Source organism: Zalophus californianus, chromosome X (genome assembly GCF_009762305.2).
Source record: "Zalophus californianus isolate mZalCal1 chromosome X, mZalCal1.pri.v2, whole genome shotgun sequence".
In the NCBI taxonomy this organism is placed as follows: domain Eukaryota; kingdom Metazoa; phylum Chordata; class Mammalia; order Carnivora; family Otariidae; genus Zalophus; species Zalophus californianus.
This window is the reverse complement of record NC_045612.1, coordinates 121,330,591-121,352,562: the sequence shown is the minus strand read 5'-3', so window position 1 is coordinate 121,352,562 and position 21,972 is coordinate 121,330,591. Positions and strand designations below refer to the sequence as shown.

At 46.1% G+C, this 21,972-nt stretch overlaps 1 protein-coding gene across 2 annotated transcripts in view; it reads right to left on the bottom strand.

Moving 5' to 3' along the window:
• ARHGAP6 (Rho GTPase activating protein 6) overlaps window positions 1-21,972 on the bottom strand; it is a 474,697-nt gene that overhangs the window by 242,452 nt on the left and 210,273 nt on the right. The window contains exon 1 of one of the 2 annotated variants that reach the window (XM_027609078.2): window positions 5,219-5,450. The exons of the other annotated variant lie outside the window; for it this stretch is intronic. Coding sequence (XP_027464879.1) covers window positions 5,219-5,263 — 45 coding nt within the window. The 5' untranslated portion in view covers window positions 5,264-5,450. Of the gene's footprint in view, window positions 1-5,218; window positions 5,451-21,972 lie in introns of those variants that run through there. 2 annotated transcript variants of the gene reach the window in all.

The window sequence follows — 21,972 nt, the reverse complement described above, 5'->3', positions numbered from 1 at the left end:
AGATATGTAATGCAACACGCAAGAGGAGTCAGATTATTTATGCATTCACAGTGGTGCTTAAGAAGGGTCTTCAAGGGTGGGGCATGTAGCTTCCTAAGGTGATGGGAGTTCCAGAGCAAAGGGACCACATAAAGGAAAAGCTCTCAGAGCAACCGAAAAGACAGCATGTTGTGGGGTAGGGGTGGGGCTGGAAAGGGCATCCACAATTAGTAGAGCTGTGAATTAAGGGGATTCAGTAATCTCCCATTTACTTGTAACGAGCAAAACATTAGCTTTTGTGAGCAGACACGACAAGCAGACAGCTACAAAGGTGAATTCTGGGCCGTGCAGCAGGTCAGTACCAGTCCTGCTCAATTTCCTAAGATGTCTACACCGGCAGCGCTGATGGATGGTAACTGATTCGCGTCAGCTCGGCCCCGCAACAGCGCCCAGTTCGGGGTGTCTTCAGGATTACCAAAGAATGTCCTATAATCAGCATCACTGAATTATTAAGTGAACTTAATGGCTTCAAAGTCTTTGGAAAGCCAATGTTCACAGAGAGCAAATTTGGCAACATGCAATATTAAGACCTTAACCGTCTGCGGTAAAGAGAGGCTCCCTCTCAGGGTAGGCAGCCTAGCCCTCCCGGTGGCTTCCTTAAGGAGGGGTCACACAGAGCCAGGGAACAGTCAGTCAGCGTTCAACGCTGCGGCTGTGTTTCAAAGCACAGCCGGTGAAGAGGAAGTGAGGTCAGCAACGGAGGAGTTCAGAGGTAGACGGGTCCGAGGGGCGGGAATGGCTGCAGCTTCACAGCTGGACTCCCCAGGGATCAGTGTCAAGTCAGAGTCTAATCCCCCTGCTTTTCTGTCACACCTCAGCGAACAGAACACACATCACCCCACACAGAGATTTATCTTAGCCAGAGGCATCGTGGAACTTCCTCCTTGCTTCCCTTTCATGGAAGGGGGATGAAAACAAGTGTGCCTCCAGGGAGTTGCTTCGGACGACAGTATCCGTGAGCTGCTCGAAAGTGCCTCTGGTAGCTTGTTCTAAAACTAAGGCTCAGCACAGTCATTTTACCGTGTAATTCTACTGAAGGAGTCACCGTACTTAATTGCATGAAATTAGACCTCCGCTACATGATCTTGGCAGACAACCAGGGTTTGTAATATTTTGTTTGTGGTTAATGGAAGAAAGCATACGGGGGACTGTTGGGGAAGGTAGGTTAACGTAATCTTTAACCCCGGCCAAGCAGCCTAACTTTTCGGGATCCACCAAGAGCAGGAGGACACCGTTCAGGCCGCGATCGCGGAAACCGGGCAACCCATTACTCGGCCGGCAGGGTTTGAGCCTCTCTCTGAGCCTCTGCGTCGCCCTGTCTCTGAAGTTCTGTATGTTCCCTGACTAGTATACATAATACTCATAACATTTACCACGTTTCCTCTTTTCAGATCTTCTTGTTACACAGTAATTGTCACCTCTTCCTAAAAGCATGCATGAAAATCACACACCCCAGTGGGTCTCAAGTGGGAGCAATTTTGCCCCCCCTCCCCCAGGGGATATCTGGCAATGTCTGGAGATATTTTTGGTTGTCACAGCTGGTGAGAAGGGGCGCTACTGGCATCTAACGTGTAGAGCCCAGGGATGCCACGCAGGGCGGCCCCACCACAAAAAATGATCCTGCCCCAAATGTTCACGTTGCTGAGGTTAAGAAACCCTGAGAAAGACATAGAGACACGGCACTGAACTCAATAGATACCTTAAAATTTGGGTTTTTGTCTATACCCGTCCAATTAAAGGGCTATCTGGCCATGCGATTCAACAATGTGGATGGTCACGTTAAGTCACTGAAGGAACAATATTTGCTTGTTGGTTTATTACGGTGACAGAACAGGGAGGGGGAAGGACAGCTCGGCTCACCTATCTCAGTTGTCTAAATGAGTCAGACGAGCTGTGCGAAATCAGGGCGCTTGGAGAGAGCACGCCATTCTGTCACCAGCTACACCTGTGCCACCTTGAACTCCACCGCTCCAGGCTTGGGTTTCCTCGGCCACAAAGTAGAAAACCTGTCTAACCCACTAGCTGGATTTGACACACACTGTGTCCAAACGCTTTGCAACTTGTGTAAGACGGTAATGAGGAGGGGCTTACTATGACCTGCCGTTTCTCTAAAAGTGTTGCCAGGCAATCACTGATTCACGCCCATCATCCTCGACTGTCATACTCTAGCGTCTCTGTAGCCCATCCAAACGAAGACCAGCTGGCTCGCTCTCCTAAGGATCTCTCAGATCCCCTAACTGCTCCCCACTTCCGGTCCAGCTGCCATCCTATGTAGGTCACTCTTCTCTCCTCTCTCACTGGCCCCACTACCAGGACGCACTCTGGCTCCTGCTCACCCTCAGCTCCATCCTGGGCTCCAAGCAGATGTTCCAAAATGCAAATTTGACCAAGTCACCAAAAGGCGTCAAGGACGACACCCAGCTGGAAGGATGGGAGTCACCATAAACCGAACATGGGAAAACCGTGGGAGGAAAGGTTGGGAGGAGAACATTAGCTGCTACAGAACATTTTGGTTCTGATGATAAAAACAAGAAGACGGTGGTGCTATACTTTGGAAAAATGTCGCGTTATACAAATGGAGGATGCTCTTGTCTACGTGAGTGTTTGTGTTTCTCTCCTGGTGACCATTATAAAAAGATGAGCGAAGTGTTCGTGGCAATTCTTAACATTTTCACTATTTAATCGTCCCTTTAGAAAACTGACCAAATAGCTGGCACACAACAGGCACTCAACAAATGTTTGATGAATGAATAAAACGTGAGCCACTGATTTCCTACGGGCAGTCTCGCCTGGGACAAATGCAAAAGCACCGAAGGAAGAACATTAAATACTTGCCCCCTGGATTATATCTCAGGGTAGGCAAGAGGCACTGAGAACACATGGAGGGTAATTCTTTTCCGGGAAAACACAGACCGAAAAAGCCCCCAAGACCCCAGGACAATACACAGTGGGGCAGAACCATGTGGCGCAAAGGAAGTGGGCTATTCGTGCTAAAAGGCAAAACAAGCTTTTGGAATTACTTAAACCAGTATGGAGGAAGCAGACGAAGAGAGCACTGTTAGAAGAGATGTTAAGCCATAGAGGGTTATGTTAATATGAAAAGCAATGGGTCACACTTCATAAAGAACATTCTTCTGACTTGGGACTGATACAGAGCTGCTGAATACTGCTGCTTTATCACCCTAAAGTATGCATGAGAAACTTCAGAGGACCCCGGGGGGCCTTCTCCCAACCTGAAAGCCAACAAGTTCCCTCTGGAATCTTTTTTTTTTTTTTTAAATAGTCCTAAATCAGAAAACATGCATGTGGTGATCTGTGCTAGAATAAAAGGCTAGTTCATCAGCGAATCCTCAGAGCACAAGCGGAGATGTCAGCATTAGCCTGACTCTAAGTTTATGCTTTTAACAGAATGAGACAGCGGAACGAAAATAGTTTTTAGATTGTTTTGGGATGCATTTGCATAACTGAGGCAATAATCATTCGTAGAATGAATAGATTTTTTTTAAATTAAGGAACCAGTCCTCACCTTTCCTCCACCACCTTGTAAATGGCATAGAGACCTCAGAAGGCAAATCAAAGGGCATCAGCACACAGTTCAAAATCTGGAAAAGGTGGTGGGGTAAGATGTCGACTGGCCATAATGAGCACGGACTCCAGATCCTTCAGTGCAAAGAAACCTCTGCCAAAAATGGGTTACCCTTAAGACCACTTTAAAAGGAAAATCACCGCACGGCTAGTGTCTCCAAAAACGAGCATTAGCAACTTACTAGTGTTTCACTTGTCATTTCAAGGCAAGTAACTGGCAAAACTAGAGAAAGCCATCATAAGGTTCCTAGAATGTTCACCCTGTAGGGACCCTGATGGTTTTCTCTTTCAGGCCCTTTTGTTCTCCCCCAACCCATCAACATGAAAGGGCAGAGCTTCCAGGTTAGCCCAATGGTCCCCCAGCTGATCCAGGACCCACCCTGGCAACAAGAACCAGGACCTCTGTACCTACCACTCCTGTCCACCTCCACTCCTTTCTTTAAAAATACTTTTTTTTTTTTTTAAATGTGGAGAGCGCATTTTGGAGGACACGAATTCCAGATGGGTAACTGTCAGCCTGATTAGAAATACTGATGATTCTTAACTTCTTGCCTGCTTCTCTCCGATTTTAAAGTAGCATGTATAATCTCAGCAGTGAACATCATGTCAAGGAAAACTCAGTAAAGTAGCGGATGGCCGGACGACTGCAATGGCCCATCTCAAAACACCACATCTTACAAGTGGAAAATAAATGCCCGAAGAGTGCAGTGAGCTAACGCGGCTGCCCGCCAGCTCCCTGCAGGAGACATTCAGAACCTTCAGCAGCAGTAGTCCTCGCTCCTCAGAAACATCTTCCTTTTCTCTCTCTCTCTCTCTCTCAAAATTAAACTTAAGCTAGAATCTGGATTTGGTCCGTCGGTCATTCACCTTGAAATCTTGACTCCTTCTTTAAAAGAGGAAAAGCCCATGAGCTTTTAGTCTGTTGTGTCCTGCGGAGCCCGGCGCCAAAGCGCACTCAGTGCCTGGCACGGAGTAGGTCCCCAGTAAATATCTGCGGAGTGCTTGAGTCAACAGGGAGGAGAGAAGCCACTGGGAGAAGACCCCCTGGCATCCTCTCGTGTTCATCAGATAATGTGCAACAGTCTGTCCTGTTACAAACTCTGAGGGAAATGCACACCCTCTTTTCCAGAAGCAAACCGGCTGCACCCCAAAGTGCCCTGCAGCATTTTCTCCAGAGAGTCCACTAGCCAGCCACACGCTCAGATCACGGAGCAGCCCTGCTTCCCGTCCAGTTCTATTCTCGTTCCTGCAGCATATCTGACCGAAGGCTGAATGGGCGAACTGGGCCCCAGGAGCCCCATTTCTCCGCCCTGGCCAGCGAGGCGGCAGCAGGGTCCAGCCTCTGGCCCCGAACGCAGTGTCCACCGCGCAGGGTAAAGGAACGCGGGCTTCAGGGGTGGGGGCTCCCATTCTAAGGTGCAGCCAGGTTTCTAAGCAGGTGACACTCGGGAGTGACGCCCGCGACACCTTCCACCCCCCCAACCCCCGACCGAGGACCTCTGGGGAGACGCGGATCCCACCAACCCCGCGCTGTCCCCTCCCAGGCCGGCCAAGTGGCGCCCCCTGTCGCCTCTGCGCGCGCCGGGACACTCACCGCGTAGTGCAGCTGCGGTTTCTCGCGGTATACCGGGTCCCCCATGTCGCCACCGAGAAGGAGTGACGGGCCCCCGCGCACAGCCTGGGGTCGCGGCGCCTCTCCGAGGTCCCCCTATTTCACCGCCATCCCGGGCCAGCCCCCGGACGCGAGTCCCGTTCCCTGCGCCCGGAGCGCGCTGCAAAGCCCGCAGGCACCAGCGTCCCGCCGGGAAGCTGACAGGGACCGGGAGGAGGTGGCGGCAGCGGCGTAGAGGAAGGAGAAGGAGGTGGAGGAGGAGGAGGAGGAGGAGGAGGAGGAGGAGGAGGAGGAGGAGAGGAGGGGAGCGGCCGAGTCAGATGGGATGGGCGGGCGCTTAATTCCTTCCGCTCCTGGCGGCTCCTGTCAAGGCCGCCGCCGCCTGCTGTTGGGGGCTGCAGCGACCGAGCGCGCCCACGACAGGTGTCAAGGAGGCCGGCGCTCCTACCTCCTGCCGCTCCACCCCTGCCAGGCCCGTGGGACCCGGGCTGCCAGGGCTGGGGCTGCTAAAGCCCTCAACACCAGCGAGAGGGCGAGCTTGGGTTTCCAAGAAAGAGCGACTTTGGCTAACTTTGAAAGGGGTGTGGGCCTGACGCTGGAAGGCGATTCGGAACCCGCTCCGGCGAGGGCGGAGTTTCGGTGTTTTGGAAAGCCCTCCTTTGGGAGAGTCTCAACGGCGGGAACCCTAGGAGAGGGCAGGCCTGAGAGGGGCCAAGTAATGCAGCCTGGGGGAACTTCGGACGGGAGGAAGGCCGGGCTGGCTGCCGGCCTGACCGCGCCACTTTGGGTAAACTGAGTCCCAGAGGGCTTGCAGGACCTGGGCATGTCTGGGAGGCGGGAGGCCTGAAGAATCTGCCAGAACGGCAGGACTGGTGTCGGTGCCAGGCTGGATCTGAGTTGGGGGTTGGGGGCAGGGCTCGAAGCACCGATTTCTGTGCCTTAGTTCCTAGGTGCACATCGGAAAAGGGCACAGCAAGAATTTGGAAACCGAAGAAACGTACACTCTTTGCAAATGCTGCCAGATGAACCAAATAATTTTTCGCACACACCGGAGGTTCACAACACCACTGAAAACTGGCCTCTGTTCTGCAATCCCTCGTGGAAGCGCGCACTTTTAAACACCCCGGAGGTCCCTCCCCACGCCTGGCATTCTGTGATTTGTGTGCAGTTTCCCACGAGCTAAGTCCAGACGAAGGCAGGGTCTGGGGCCAGAGTGGAGACTCCAGACCCAGTGAAATCCATCCATCCAAGCCCAAGAGGGGTAGCTATCCAGTGGAAGGTGGGTTTATGGGTGGCTTGTCTCCATTCTTCAGCGTTCCCATGGTACTGGATGTGGCCAGGGGCCCTTCCCCTGCTCTGTGCAGGTGTACAGGGTGGGAAGAAGGGAAATAAGATGTGTCCCCCATGTTTGAGCCCTTACAATTTAGTTGGATGAACCACCCAACTAATAATATTTTGAAAACAATGGCATCATCATTGTAAATATGGAAATTGTAAAAAACTGGGAATGTGAAGCCAAGGGCACAGGTATCCTGAGGAATCTACTTCTAGATAATCCCATGACCATTCATCTTTCTGAAAAACTCTTAAGATTATATCTGCTAAAACTGATTACACGCTTGCCCTCTGATCCAGGATTTCCACTCCTAGATACATAGAGAAATGGGTGCTAATGGCTTCCTCACGTACAAGGATATTTATAATCTTTAGGTAGGATCGCCAAAATGGAAACAATCCAGATGTCCATCAACAGCTCCATGATGAACCAACGGTGGTCTGTCCATACAATGGGATATTACTCAGCAATGAAAGGAATAGAATACTGATGCACACAATGACATGGATTATTCTCACGAATGTTGAGAGAAAGAAATCATACACAAAATAGGACACAATGTATGATTCTACTTATTTATTCCGGAATTGAAATTCAAATGTTGAACTGAAATAGGCAATTGTGACTGACCTATGGCAATAGAAGCCAGAATAGGGATAAATAAACAAGTAAAATAAATATAAACAAATAAATATCTATTACCAAGGTAGGGAGTTGGTATTGACTGGGAAGGGGGTACAAGGGAACCTTTTGGGGTGCTGGAAATGTTCTGTATCTTGATCGGTTCAACAGCTACCCAAGGACACCCATATGTAAAAATTCATTGAGCACTACAGTTCAGATTTCTGTAATTTACACCCTTCACTTTGTGTATTTTATACTGCAATAACATAAAAATAAACTTAAAACCAGTCCCTCGCCCCGAACAGGAACTTACGACCAGCGTGCTGCCTGTCTTGAGAGAAAGTCGATGTTGTCCCCCTGCAGCCTGCGCTGCGCAGGTCTCCTTCCCCTCTGCTGCCTGGGGGACCAGAGCACGCGCCCGCTCACCTTGGAGGCCCTCCGTGCTCCCTCACACCTCCGGGCAGAGCTGGCAAAATGAAGCGCTCAAGTCCCCTCTTCCTTTTCACTCTGCTCTGCTGCTGAAAGCAGCCGTTCAAGCTATGTCAGCAAAGACCTATAGGCTAAGGCAGAGGAGCAGCATAAGCTTCGCCACACAGCATCTTTCAGAGAATGCAGCCAGGACCAACGTAGGGACCTTCGCTTCAACGTGGTCTGTTTAGAAAGCTGAACTCTCCAGCTTTAGGATTTCGTTCTCTGTCATAGCTGGCATTAAACCTCCAAAGCTAAAAATCCCTTTCCCTACAGAAACTGATTCATTATTAATATGCATAAACAATACAAGGTGGGTCCCTGGATTTGAAAGCCTTAACCGTGGGGCGTCTGCGTGGCTCAGTCAGTTAAGCTTCTGCCTTCGGCTCAGATCATGATCCCGGGGTTCTGGGATAGAGTCCCACCCTGAGTCCGAGTCTGGCTCCCTGCTCAACGGGGAGTCTGCTTCTCCCTCTCCCTCTGCCCCTCCCCCCCCCACTGGTGCGCGTGCGCTCGCTCTCTCTCAGATAAATAAATAACATTTTTTAAAAAACACCTTAACCACAGTGCTTTGATCATTACCTGAGTAAGCCACCTCCGTGTTAAACTGGCTCACCTCACATTCTGTTTGCGTGCTACCTTTGAAAAATGTGTTGTCACGAAACAGCATTATCCTAAGCCAGAAATAATCCATCATTCCTGAACTGTGTGCTTACATTCTAGGAATGACTTCTGCCTGCTAGCATATTTCTTGCTAAATTGTCATTGCTAAGTCAGAGTTAAATTCTTAAGTGCAATAGGGCTGGTTTTCTGTGTTTGAAAGGTCTGGGGGGATAAGAGAAAGCATTTGAGAAAAGAAACGATCGATTCATGCTGCAAGACACTAAACTCACCTCAGAGTGAACCCTACACCTTTTCAATTCTCAGTCCGCTCGTTCAAGATTCAAGAAAGGACCTAGAAGATTGTGCAGAACTCTGAAAGTTCTATTAAATCTTAAACCATTTGAATCCCACCCATTATCTCTATTTGAATATATTTCAAGGCATATTTTCAACACCACTCTAATCAAGAAGTCTTATTTGCACATCTCTGTTCCTAAGTATCCTTCCCATGTTGTTCATTTATTCACTCGGTCACTCGTTCAGTAAATATTTTTAAGTGCACACAATTTGCCGGTATTGTCCTAGGTCATTTAAACTACATGTTAACATGGCAAGTGGTTTTGAAATTCAGGTTTTGTCTGTTGGGTGACCGCAGGAGATGACCCAGAGCACGTGAGACCTCCCCCAGAGAAAGCTGAAGTTCATCCCCTTCACTCGTTACATGAAGAGCCTGCGTGGCTAATGTTCTCTTTTGGTTAGTCACTTTTTCAAAAAATAATAAATTTCTCTGATGTTTATCATTTCCCCCAGAGAGAACTCAAAAATAATCTCTAGGAGTTCCTCTACCAGTATCACTTTTAAGAAAAAAATGTGTCACCCTCAAAGTGGAATTTCCTCGTCTTCCTGCCCCCGAACGTTACAGCATTTTCAGGACTAAAGGCTGTCCTTGCCACCAGAGCACTGAAATTAAAATCCTTGTTTGCATTTACTCTGCCTGCCTATAAGCTGAGTTGACATTTTCCACACTTAGTGCCAGCCCAGGGGTGATAACTTTTTCAGGAAAACCTTATACAAACCCATGGAAGCAGATTCAGCTTCAGAGTTTAGGAGGAGCTAAGGGCCCATCTGAGCACTAAAACCTATTTAGGACGGGAGGAAAAGGCCCCGCTTGGAGGCCCAGCCCTGCCACAGAGTAGCTCTGAGACCCTCTTGGGTGGGGACCCCTTCCCTAAAACCCAGTACCTACACTCTTCCATTCTACTGTCTTGTCAATCCACCTGCTAGAGTATTTTTTCAAATTTTGAAATAAAAAAATTGATAACATATAATGTGCAGCTTAATGAATTATTGCAAAACATACGTCCATCATCACCATCACTGAGGTCAACAAATAGAATACTACTGGTGTCTCAGAGAGCCCCAAGTCCCTCGGCTACATTGTAACACCCTCCCCCAATCCCACCAGCAGACACTGCCCTCTATTTGATGGACTTGACTTCTTTGTTTCCCTTTTATAGCAGGGTTTCTCAACCCCAGCACTGTTGACATTTGGGAACCAATAATTCTCCACTCCCCCACCAGCTTTATTGAGATATAATTAACATAAAACATTATTTAAGTTTAAAGTGTGCGATACGGGGGCGCCTGGGTGGCTCAGTCATTAGGCGTCTGCCTCCGGCTCGGGTCATGGTCCCAGGGTCCTGGGATCGAGCCCCGCATCTGGCTCCTTGCTCCGCGGGAAGCCTGCTTCTCCCTCTCCCTCTGCCCCTCTCCCTGCTGTTCTCTCTCTTTTTCTCTGTCTCTCTCTGTCTCTCTCTGTCAAATGAATAAATAAGATCTTTAAAAAAAATAAAGTGTATGATATGATAATCTGATACATGCCTATACTGTGAAATAATGACCACAATAAGGTGAGTTCATACTTCCAACACCTCACATAGTTACCGCATCTCGTGTGTGTGGTGAGAACACTTAAGATCTATTCTCTTAGAAACTTTCAAGTATACAATATAGTATTGTTAATTACAGTCACCATACCGTACACTAGATGCCCAGAATTTATTCATCTTATAACTGGAAGTTTGTACCATTTGACCATCATCTCCTCATTTCCCCCACCCCGAGCAACCACCATTCTACTCTCTATGAATTTGTCTTTTTTTTAGATTCCACGTATAAATGAGATCATCAGTATTTGTCTTTCTCTGACTTATTTCATTTAGCATAATGCCCTCGAGGTCCATCCATGTTGTCACCAATGGTAGGATTTCGTTTTGCTGTGGCCGAAATATGTGTATGTATGTACACACATACACACACACACACACACACACACACACAAGAGAGGGAGAGGGAGAGACAGAGACAGAGAGAGAAAGACAGACAGAGAGACAGAGACAGAGAGAGATGGGGGGGAGAGGTGGCACATCTTTTTTATCCATTTTTCTGCAGATAGATACTTAGGTTGTTTTCACATCTTGGCTGTTGTAAATAATACTACAATGAACATGGGAGGGCAGATACCTCTTTGAGATCCTAACTCCAATCCTTTTGGATATACACCCAGAAGTGGGATTGCTGGATCATACAGTAGTTCTATTTTTAATTTTTAATTTGTTAAGGAACCTCCATACCATTTTCCACAGGGGCTGCACCAATTTACACTCCTACCAACAGTGCACTAGGGTTCCCTTTTCTCCACATCCTCGCCAACACTTGCTATCACTTGTCTTTTTGATAAAAGCCACCCTGATGGGTGAAGTGATATCTTCTTGTGGTTTTGATTTGCGTTTCCACTGATTCCCATCAGTGATGCTGACCACTTTTTCATGTGTCTGTTGGCCATCTGGATGTCTTCACTGGAAAGATGTCTATGCCGGTCCTTTGCCTGTTTTTAAATTGGATTATTTGGGTTTGTCTTGTTTTTGTTGTTTTTGTTTTGCTATTGAGTTATTTCGCTATTAACCCTTCATCAGATACACGGTTTGCAGATATTTTCTCCCATTTCTTCTGCCTTTTCATTTTCTTGATTGCTTCTTTTGCTGGGCAGAACCTTTTCCCTTTGACGTCGTCCCATTTGTTTATTTTTGCTTTTGTTTCTCGTAGCTTTGGTATCATACTGACAATTCCTTACTGTGGAGGCTGTCCTACAGACTGTAGGCTGTTTAGCAGCATCCCTGGCCTCTACCCACCCGATGCCAGCATTACCTCCCTCCCCCAACTGTGACAACCAAAAATGTCTCCAGACATTGACAAATATCCCCTGGGGTGGGGAGCAAGATCACCCCTGTTTTGAGAACCACTGCTTTTTTAGGAAGTTCAACATCCATAAATAGTAGACCTCAGCGTTGCTGGTTTTCTTACTTTATATAAATGATTCCTAAGAATGTTTTATTATATGTGGCTTCTTTTACTCAACATTATGTTTTTAAGGTTCTTCCATGTCGTATGTAGCCATAGTTTATTCAGTCCCATTGCTGTCCAGTATTTCACTGTATGTGTTTACCACTTTTCAATGGTGATGGACATTTGTGCCCTTTCCAGTTTGGGACTACTGAAAACCATACTGCTCGAACATCCTTACACATACCTCCTTGGGCACAAGCACATGCATTTTTATAGGGTGCAGACCTAGAAAGAGACTCGCTAGGTCATAGGTATGCATGTCTTTAACTTTACTGGACAATGCCCAATAATTTTCTGAACTGATTGTACCAGTTCGAATCTTTATTTACACTACAGTATAAATAGACTGAACATAGTTTATATAACGACTGAACATAGTTTAGAGTTGTCTCTCTTCTAGGTTTTCTCATGGGGCTACAAAGATAAAATTCAGGAAATCAAACTCTAGGATCAGGAAGGAGAGATGCGGAAGAAGCTTAAGATCTTCTTTGTCCCAAATCACATGTGTCCTTAAGTGAAGACATTACCAGCCCTGCTCGGGTCATGCCATGGCTGACTCCGTCCACACATACAGGTTGAAGCAATGGATACATCAGTTATGGCTTTGAAGGAAGACATTTTATTTTGCAGAAGTTCAGTATACTGGGGGGGACAGTATCTCAGCAACCCAACTGTAAACGGAAGTGCCACTTATGGAATTACCATTTTGTTCCATAGCCATAATTTCTCCCCTTCTTCTTAATTCTAACAGGGATGTGTAGATGGGAGGGATCCACGGAAGAATAAGGTCTCATTCCTTTCTCCAAGTAAGCTAGAGAGAGGGAACCCCCAGCCTGAAGACACACCTGGTCCGAAGACCAGTGAGTGAGGAATTCCTGGGGGTGCTGGGAATGGTGCCTGGAGCTGTGGTGACATAGGACAGAGAAGAAAGAGAAGAATGCCCTGGCATCCCCTACTGCTCTTGCCTGCAGCCTTGATTCCTACCACAAAGAATATCAAGAAGTTACACATGGTGACCAGCACTGGGTGTTATATGCAACTGATGAATCACTGAACATTACATCAAAAACTAATGATGTACTATGTATTGGCCAACTGAATTTAAATTTAAAAAATTAAAAAAAAAAAAAGAAGTTATACATCAGCCAGAACTGACAATGTGATGGTTTGTGAACGCAGGGGAAAAAGACAAGGGAGGGAAGGTGAGGATAAAGTGACCATTAAAATAGGTTCAGCCTGATTATCACTGGTTTGTCGTTTTCCTGCCATTTTTATATTTTCACTGAAGAACTGCTGCTACTCGATGTCAGGGAGCCAGGGAAAGTGCCCTTCGAAAGTATCCAGAGAGAGATGTTTCTCAAATAAATTTTCTATTCAAGGGTCAGTAGGCAAAAAGAGGAGGCTGCAATCCCTCTGGTTATGGCTTCCCAAAAAAACAGTGTGAGAATCACGAAACTGCTTTTCATCATATCCGTCATCAAATGTTAGTCTATTGCCTTTGCACAACCAATTATAACCTCCTCTCTTCCATGTGGTGCTGCAAGCATGGCAAGCCTGCAGAATGCTCATCACCACCCCAATGCTGCAGGTGCTGGGATTATTATTTGAAGCAATAACAATTCCACTAATTATTGAGCATGTACGTCACTGGTCCTTTGTTCAACTAGATGCTTTGCGAATAGCAAATCCGGATCCTTGGAATAATAGTGTGAGGAAAGTATGATTATCCCCATTTTCTTCATGAGGGTGATTAACTTGCTTTGCACATCTGGTAAATGGCAGAGTTGAGATGTAAATGAAAGTTGGGTCCATTTCTCTTTGCGGACCATTCCGGTACAGTAGAGACTCTCTTTGATAAGGCAGACTCATCTCTTAGATGACTATGGGGCCTTCTTGTAAAATGGGGTCGGACACCACCGATGCCTCAGCCATATCTCCTAGGACAGTAGCTCTTTTTCCCCCCAAAGGGACACTTGGCAATGTCTGGAGACATTTTTGGTTGTCACAAAATGTGTATGTGGGTGGGGGTTGCCACTTGTGGCCAGTGGGTAGGAGCCAAACATCCTACAATGTGCAGGATACCCTCCCCGCAAACAAAGAACTATCCTGTCAAAAATGTCAAGAGTGCCAAGGTTGAGAAACCCTCCACAGCCGTAAGAAACCCATTCTTCAATAATTTCCACTTAGTAGTGCAACCCACACCAAGAACAACTTTTCTTTCAGTGGCGTGGGTAATGCTTCACCCAAGAAAACAAGGAGAAATATCCTCAGAACAGAAGAGCAGGGCGGAGCAATGGGACTTACACACGGGTGGGTCTCCGGGCAACACTGCATGTTGAAAGGCTAATAGGCAGGGTAAAAATTGGCCATTTGTGTGACCCAAACAGACAGCTATGGAGTCCTTTGGAGCACGTGACTAGTCACGCAGCGAAACCACTGTTACAACCTCAAAAACCCCTCATTTCGGAGGCTCAGCAATATTATGAATGATGGCACCTGGCATTACTCCGGTGCCTGGAGCTTTCAAAGCAATTTCACAGGGAACAGTGTCCATCCCCCTCCTTAATCTATTTTGCGATTATGATTTTCATTTTTCATAGGGAGCGGGACATATAAGGCAAATATTAAGAATCTGTTGCCAGAAGTGTAATAAAATGTGGAGAATGAAACAGAGTGCCCTTCGCTTGCCAAGTCACCTAAACCTGTCTGTATCACATTAATCCACCAAATAGGGAGGATGGGCCGGCAAGTTCCTGATCTCCAAGAAATGCTTGAGCACCAACAGTTCAACAGGGCCTTCACTGCCTTGCTATGCAATGAGAGCCAACCAAAGAAAACAGCTCCAACCTTAATTTCTTGATTTGTTTTCTTTGGGACCATGTTTTATAAAAGTGGTTCTCAACTAGGGGCAAGGCAATTTTGTCCCTCAGGGCGTATTTGGCAATGTCTGGAGAGATTTTTTTTTTGGGGGGGGGGACATGAAGTGCTACTAGTATTGAATGGATAGATGCCAGGGATGCTGCTAAACATCCCACAATGAACAAGATACACCCCCCCCACACACACACACCCACTCCCACCCCGCCAACACACACATACACAGCAAAGAATGTTCCGGCCCTAAATAGCAGTAGGGCCAACGTTAAGGGTAATTGTTCTGGTCAAAATAATCCTAATACAGCAGAATCTAAGCATCGCACTAGGACACTTTCATTATTTCAATTTTAATTGCAATCCTTCTTCACGTTCCTAACATAACAAATATGGACAGATATGACCCGGAGAGACTGTAAGATTTCTTCTCCCTTTCAGCAGAACCCAGGACAAGAGGAAAACAGATCAGAAATAAATGGCTAATCAGTGTTTCTGAAAGTATGGTCTTTAGGACCACATACGTTAAAATCACTTGGCAGGGGATACTTCAAAAAAAAAAAAAAAAAAAAAAAAAAGGTTGTGAGGACCTCCCCAAAACACAATGAATCAGAATCTCTTGGAGCACCACCTCGGGACGGATATTTTTAGCAACGCACAACAACACAGTTGGAAAACCACTGATGCCATGGTAGTAAGATGCAGAGACTAATGCCTAGAAAGGCCAAATGACTTGTTCAAGGTCATGCAGCTAGCATGAGACAACATCAGAACTCACCCTGCCCTCTGGATTGAATGTTAAAGGAAGGTAGAACACATTCCTAACTCCATGACTAACAAGCCAGAATCAGATCCATTTGTAGCTATTAAAGAGTAAATGAACATAACATTTGGCCCAGTGCAGTACCACCTAGAGCGTGAGTGACTTGCTATATTTTTCCTGTGATTTTGTCAGGTTTTCTCCCCACTGTCTTTGTGACTAACGGTAAAAAGAATGCTACACATGACTTCTTTCGAAGCTCTTAGGATAACTGATCTCCATTAAACTTTATTTTTCAAAACTATGGAATTCCTTTTTCTCACATGAAAATGTCAAAAAATGACAAATGTGTATAGATCACATAAATTATTTGTCCTTTTAGATTTTCCAAAGGGAAAATCCCTTCAGAGTCTACTGAAAAACCTTCCCACTTAGAAATAATTCTCTGTCTCCCATCTTAGCAAAATAAAGTTGCCAGCCACTATTTCCCTACGGTTGATGGGAAAGTCTGAGATTTGGAACAAAGGAAAGCTGGTTTGTACATCAGAACAGACAATGTGACAACTTCAAGGCTATCAGTTTGCATTTCTGTAACTCCCATTTTTACAGTGGAATGATCGAAAGAACAAAGAAAATTCAGTCCGTAAGAGCTGAAGAAGGCCATGGAGACAATGATGAATGATGTGAAGGGATATCATGTGTAAGAAAGGAAAGCCTTGTCAGTTTTCTCCAGAAGGCTGGACAAGGATCAAGAGTGGAAATTATGAAGACTTGGATTTGGGCTCAACATAAGAAGAAACAGTCTACGTTTAACCTGGCAATTCCACTCCTAGGTATATAACAAAAAGGAATTAAAACATACCTCCACACAAAAACTTGTACACTTACATTCATAGCACCGTTATTTATAATAGCCTAAAATGGAAAACACTCAAATGTCCATCAACTGACTAATGGATAAACAAAATGTGGTCTATCCATACAACGGAAGATTTGGCCATAAAAAGGAATGAAATACTGTTATATGATAAAACATGGATGAACCTTAAAAACATTATGCTAAGTGAAAGAAGCCAGTCACAAAAGACCACATATATTATATGATTCAATTTATTAGAAATGTCAAGAATAGACAAACCCACAAAGACCAAAAGTAGATCTGTGGTTGTCTAGGGCTGGGGAGCTGAGTGGATGGGGAGTTGAAGGAGTGATAGCTAAAAAGTACAGGGTTTCTTTTCAGGGCGATGAAAATGTTCTAAAAGTGATTGTGGGGATGGTTGCATAACTCTGAATATACTAAAATCCATTTAATTGTTCATTTTAAATGGCTGAATTGTACAAAATGTGAATCTGATCTCCATAAAGCTATTAGAAAGAAAGAAAGGGGCACCTGGGTGGCTCAGTCAGTTAAGTGTCTGACTCTTGATTTTGGCTCAGATCATGATCTCAGGGTCATTGAGACCAAGCCCCACATGAGGCTCCATGCTCAGCGGGGAGTCTGCTGTGCTCTCTCTCTCTCTCTCTCTCTCTCTCTCTCTCCCTGCCCCTCCCCCAGCTTGCGCGCACTCTCAAATAAATAAATGAATCTTAAAAAAAAAAAAAGGAGGGAGGAAAGGAAGGAGGGATGGAGGGAGGAGGGAGGGAGGGAAGGAGGGGTGGAGGGAGGAGGGAGGGAGGGAAGGAGGGAGGAGGGAGGAGGGAGGAAGGGAAGGAGGGAGGGAGGGAGGAAGGAGGAGGGAGGAGGGGAAGGAGGGGGGGAGGGAGGTCTTCATAATAAATCGAGTGGTGCCAGAGAAAGCAGGCAGCTATCCCGGGACATGGTGGTTTCTTCTTCCTGGCAATACTGAATAACCTGAGCCTGGATGACCATCAGCTGGAGAGGCTGTGCTATGTGGGAAGTTTCACTATTGGACCTGCAACTCTAAAATGTCAGAGTCAACGTTTTATCCCTTTCCTGTTTCCCTGACTACAACATGAGCGGCTCAAGGCTAAAGATTGGTTTCTATTAATTTATTCAGTCCATTCTTTCATCCATTCTTTCAATGCTAACTGAAGGCAAGGCCTTGTGCTACTTGTCTCAATAACATAGGTGCTTCTCTTGCCTTAGGCAGAGTTCCCCAGAAACAAGACACTAAGATAAGAATTCATGTGCAAGTGATTTATTAAGGACATGTTCCCAGGAGAAATTGGTGAGGGGTAAGCATAACATGGTAAGAAAGGGGAGGAAGCCAAGTAACGGTGTGATTTCTGGCAAAGTCCCCGTCTCAGACTGATCCTGGGGTGGGGGAGAGTTCTGGAGAGTCAATTCCATCTCAGAGTTGTCCCATCTCAAACCAAAGGAACTGAGCTTTAACACTCTCACACCTGCCAGCCATGGGCTATGTGATGCCCCAGGGTGATATAAAGTCTCAAGCACTTCCTGCTCTTTGTGGGTACAGGGAAACTGCTCAAGAATCCCAAAGGGAAGTCCTCTGCAGAGGTTCACAGATGTTGGTCATTAGAAGCAAACCACAGAGAAGCTGGGGGATGGGTCAGGCACACAAAACTGATAACAGATCTGAGATATTCTGGGCACAGCACCAACAGCGAGCGTCCACTGCACTTTCTGGTTGAAAACTTGTTAAGCCCTAAAGGCTGTTTATGACTCTGTTCCTATGTCCAGAGGTCCTGAGCAGGGTGGAAGCTTGTAGCCCCCAAAGTATTTCCAGCAAGGTGAAGTATGAGCCAATCTTCCAAGGCTTGGCACTCCAGCTTAGCCTCTTCCTTGCTCATAAAACACAAGCACCGCAGGGAATCTTTCAGCAGCTTCGGCATCCCCAATTGTCATTTCACCGCTTACTAAGTGTGGGTAGATTCCCAAAGCGGCCACCCCACGGAACCATCCATGACTGGGTTACTTTACTTACCAGATTTATCTCCTTTCGCCAAATTATAGACCACCACAAATATATCTAAGATGTTGACTCCTAACAACACAGTTAAATGTTCCCTGTTTCATCAATCATTTTGTGACATCATTTGTTGATTACCATCTTTTTTGGGGGTGGGGATTATACTAGTGAGTGTGCGCGTGCGCGCGCAGGGGTGTGGGGGGGGGTGGAGGGAGAAGTTACAACAGTGCCACGCATATATATAAGCTCTGTATCAATGTTCACTATTATCACACAGGTACAGAACTTTCTCAGGTTACATGGTGAGGTCTTTGTCCTCAAAACTGTTCTGCTGGGGTGCCAGAGCGGCTCAGTCGGTTAAGCATCTGCCTTCGGCTCAGGTCACGATCCCAGGGTCCTGGGATCCAGCCGAGTTGGGCTCCCTGCTCAGCGGGAGTCTGCTTCTCCCTCTGCCTGCCGCTCCCCCCTGGTTGTGCGCTCTCTCTCTCTCTCTCTCTCTCTCTCTCTGTTAAATAAATAAATAAATAAATAAATAAATATCTAAAAAAAATTGTTCTTCTGCCAAAGAACAAGCAACAATTTTGCTTACCTATTTCAATTTTGAAAAACTGTTTCTATTTCGCCTTCCCCCCTGCTACTTCTTACCAGCACTTCCTTCTCCCACTTCCTCTGAGGTTACCATACAAGATGGGGTTAATGGTAGAACTCCTCAGTACCAAACAGAGAGAGAATAAATATTAGGTAGACTGAAAAACAAAGGGAGGGGGATAGGGCAGAAACAAAACGAGAACCCAGAAACTCTTAATGCATATTTTTGGCAGTGAGGAGACAGCCAGAGGGCTTTACTCCAGAGTTTGGTTTTGTTTGTATCTATGAAAGTGCACAAGGTGAAATTCCATAAATAGAGGAGCTTCTGGACCACTTTCTATTGCTAATATTTTCTTTTCCTCTGACGTCTGTCCCCAGCATCTCTGTTCATGGTGAGCACTTAATAAATGTGCAATGACTGATGTTAGGAAGTGTTACAGGGGCCCAAAGCATTCTAGCAGGAACATAAAGCATTCCAGAAAAATCCCAGAAAATACCAAAGGTGAAAAATCATCACTCAATGAATTTACAAAAGCCTGAAGAGAAAGCACGTTGCACTTCAATGTTATTTGTTTGGATTGGTTTGGTTTGGTTTGGTTTGATTTGGTTTGGTTTGGTCTGGAAGAACAAATGAGGGGAGCTGTTTGTCTCCAATCTGGCACAGGAGTCAGTAAAAATGGTTTTTACGTTTCTAAATGGTCGAAAGGAAAATCAAACAAAGTATAAGGTTTCGGGACACGTGCAAATTACAAAAATCTCCAATTTCAGCATTCCACATTAAGGTCTCATCGGAGCACAGGCACGCCCGCTCATGTACACATTTGTCTATGGCCACTTTTGACGGCCTAACGTATACCTGGCCTTCTACAGAAAAGTGTTCACTGACCTCTGACATAGAAAACTAAAATAGAACTTGGTTTTGTTTGAATTTTTGTCCACTTTTGGCTTTTATTTTCTCCTTTCTGGAGTTTTACAAGCCCAAAGGAAAAAATATATCTTCTCCATATTCCTTTCTATTAACATCTCCATTCTTTTATTTCATTTACAGTCCTGAAGCAGACAGACAACTTGCCAAAGATAAACCGGCCCATTTAGGTCAGGCAGACTTCCAAATTGGATTTTGCTGCTCCACGTATCTGAGCTTTTAGAGACACATCTCTGCTATTTCTAGAAGTCTCAGGTAAATGTATGTGGGATTCATTCGGTCTGTAGAAGGCATCCCACCTCCATTTCTTCTAGAACAATATAAACCATAACTAAAAACAAACATTCCCTTGTTGCATTTGTATTTACTATTCTCAAATCATTTGTCCACCGACTAGGATTTGCTAAGTCTCATCAAAAAGAAAGTTTTCCCTGTGCCCTCATCTGGCAAGTTTAATCCTGACTTGAACTGGGTTCGTACCCATCTGCACCGGATTCAATTACATACCATGCCATGCCACGCCACGCGTTCTGGGACCAGAAAAACAGAAGATTTGAAAACATCCATGTCTATATTTGGCCCTCGGAGTCGGACAGTTTTGCCCTGTCTTAAAAACCCTTGGCTGCTCAGAGGAAGTAAACTCAAATTGTTATTTATTTTTATGGCATAAATGTTCTATCAGGCTGTGACTTTTTGGTCATGCCATACCATAAAGACAAATATGTGTGTATGTAAGATTTTCAGGCTAGTGAAGATTCTGGAAGGTCCCCAGAATCCAACCCATTTTCTACAACTAGCACAATGCACGTAGCACCCTCTTCACATTCTGAACATTCCAAAATGTGACCATCCACCTTCTTGGCTTCTTGCCAGGGGAGGTGCCCTTTGAAATTCTAAGTCACACATGAGACACAAGTCCTTTGTTTTCAAGGGGTGAACCCTTCCGCCTGTAACACCCTTCTGCTCACATCACATCCACCACCTCTCTCCCCCCACCCTTCCATTTCCCCTTTGCCTGTATACCTCCCACTAGCTTCTCTGGCTCGCCTGGACCTTACAGACCCATGCCGCCACCCCCCAACAGGAGGCCCTGCAGGTCTTTTGGTCGGACCTCTGCTAGGACACTCATCTTGTCTGTTTCCTCCTAAAACATTGCTCTCCTTGAAGGCAGGGGCTGTCCTCATCACCTTTTTACCTCCAGAGCCTGGTCCCATGCCTACTATACAGCAACAACTGGAGACCGACTTGTTGAAAGCGATTATCATAGGTGATTCCGGGAGATGAGAACAAGCAGCATTTGGTGGTTACAGCACCAGCAAGTCTAAAAGAACAGGAACCGGCATCAACTACGATCACAGCAGACGCTCTCTGGAGGAACCTGGTGATTTCTGCAACAGAATCATTCTCCTTGGGCCCAGTCTGGAAAAGTCGAGTCCACAGGAACATACAAGGACGCTGTCCAATCTCAAGGCCACCATCTTAGGTTACAGAATAAATACATTCAAGCCCCCCCCCCCCCGCCCCAACAAGGGAATTCGGCATGACCAAGAGGTAAATGAGGCTCACAGAACAGGAGAGCTTCCTAAGGACACATCAGTCTATGCAGGGTTCAGTAGGCAGGGCTCTCTGCTTCGGTTTCTCATACAACAAGGGGAATCCACTCCAAATCCTGCAAAAAGGCTGTGTTTGCATGTGTTTGAAGGGCTGACACCACAGGGCAGGATAATTTGCCTCTCCTAAGATGAGGCTCTCCAAATGCTTTGGCTCACAGAGCAAGAAGCCCACTTAGCTTCTGACCACAAGAGCTGGGCAATGGCACCCTTGTTCCAAAGCCCCCAGGCCCCAGCTGCACTCTCCTCCGGGACTGCTAAGGACAAAAACGGAAGGAACAGGGAAGTTATTCCCCCGACCAGGAGCCCCCTCTGAAGCAGCCGTAACCCAAACACCGGGGTTGAGGTGGCTGGATGCGTGTCACTCTGCTTTCTGCAGCCAGATCGTCATTTCCACAAAAATGCAAGTCAGGCCATTTTCGGTGGGTTCTCTTAAACTGACATTTGGATATTTTTTTTCTCAAAAAAGTGTCCTATGAGGTGTTGTACCAGACCTGGGAGGCTGCATCAACATAATCTAAGTCTTCTGAGATTCCAATAAACAGTCGGCTCTGGTTCCTTCTCATGACTCGCCAGTTTTTTTTTTTCTTTCTTTCTTTTAGAGGATGGTAATTTTAAAAATTTCATGAATGTCTACACATATGGACTCAAATAT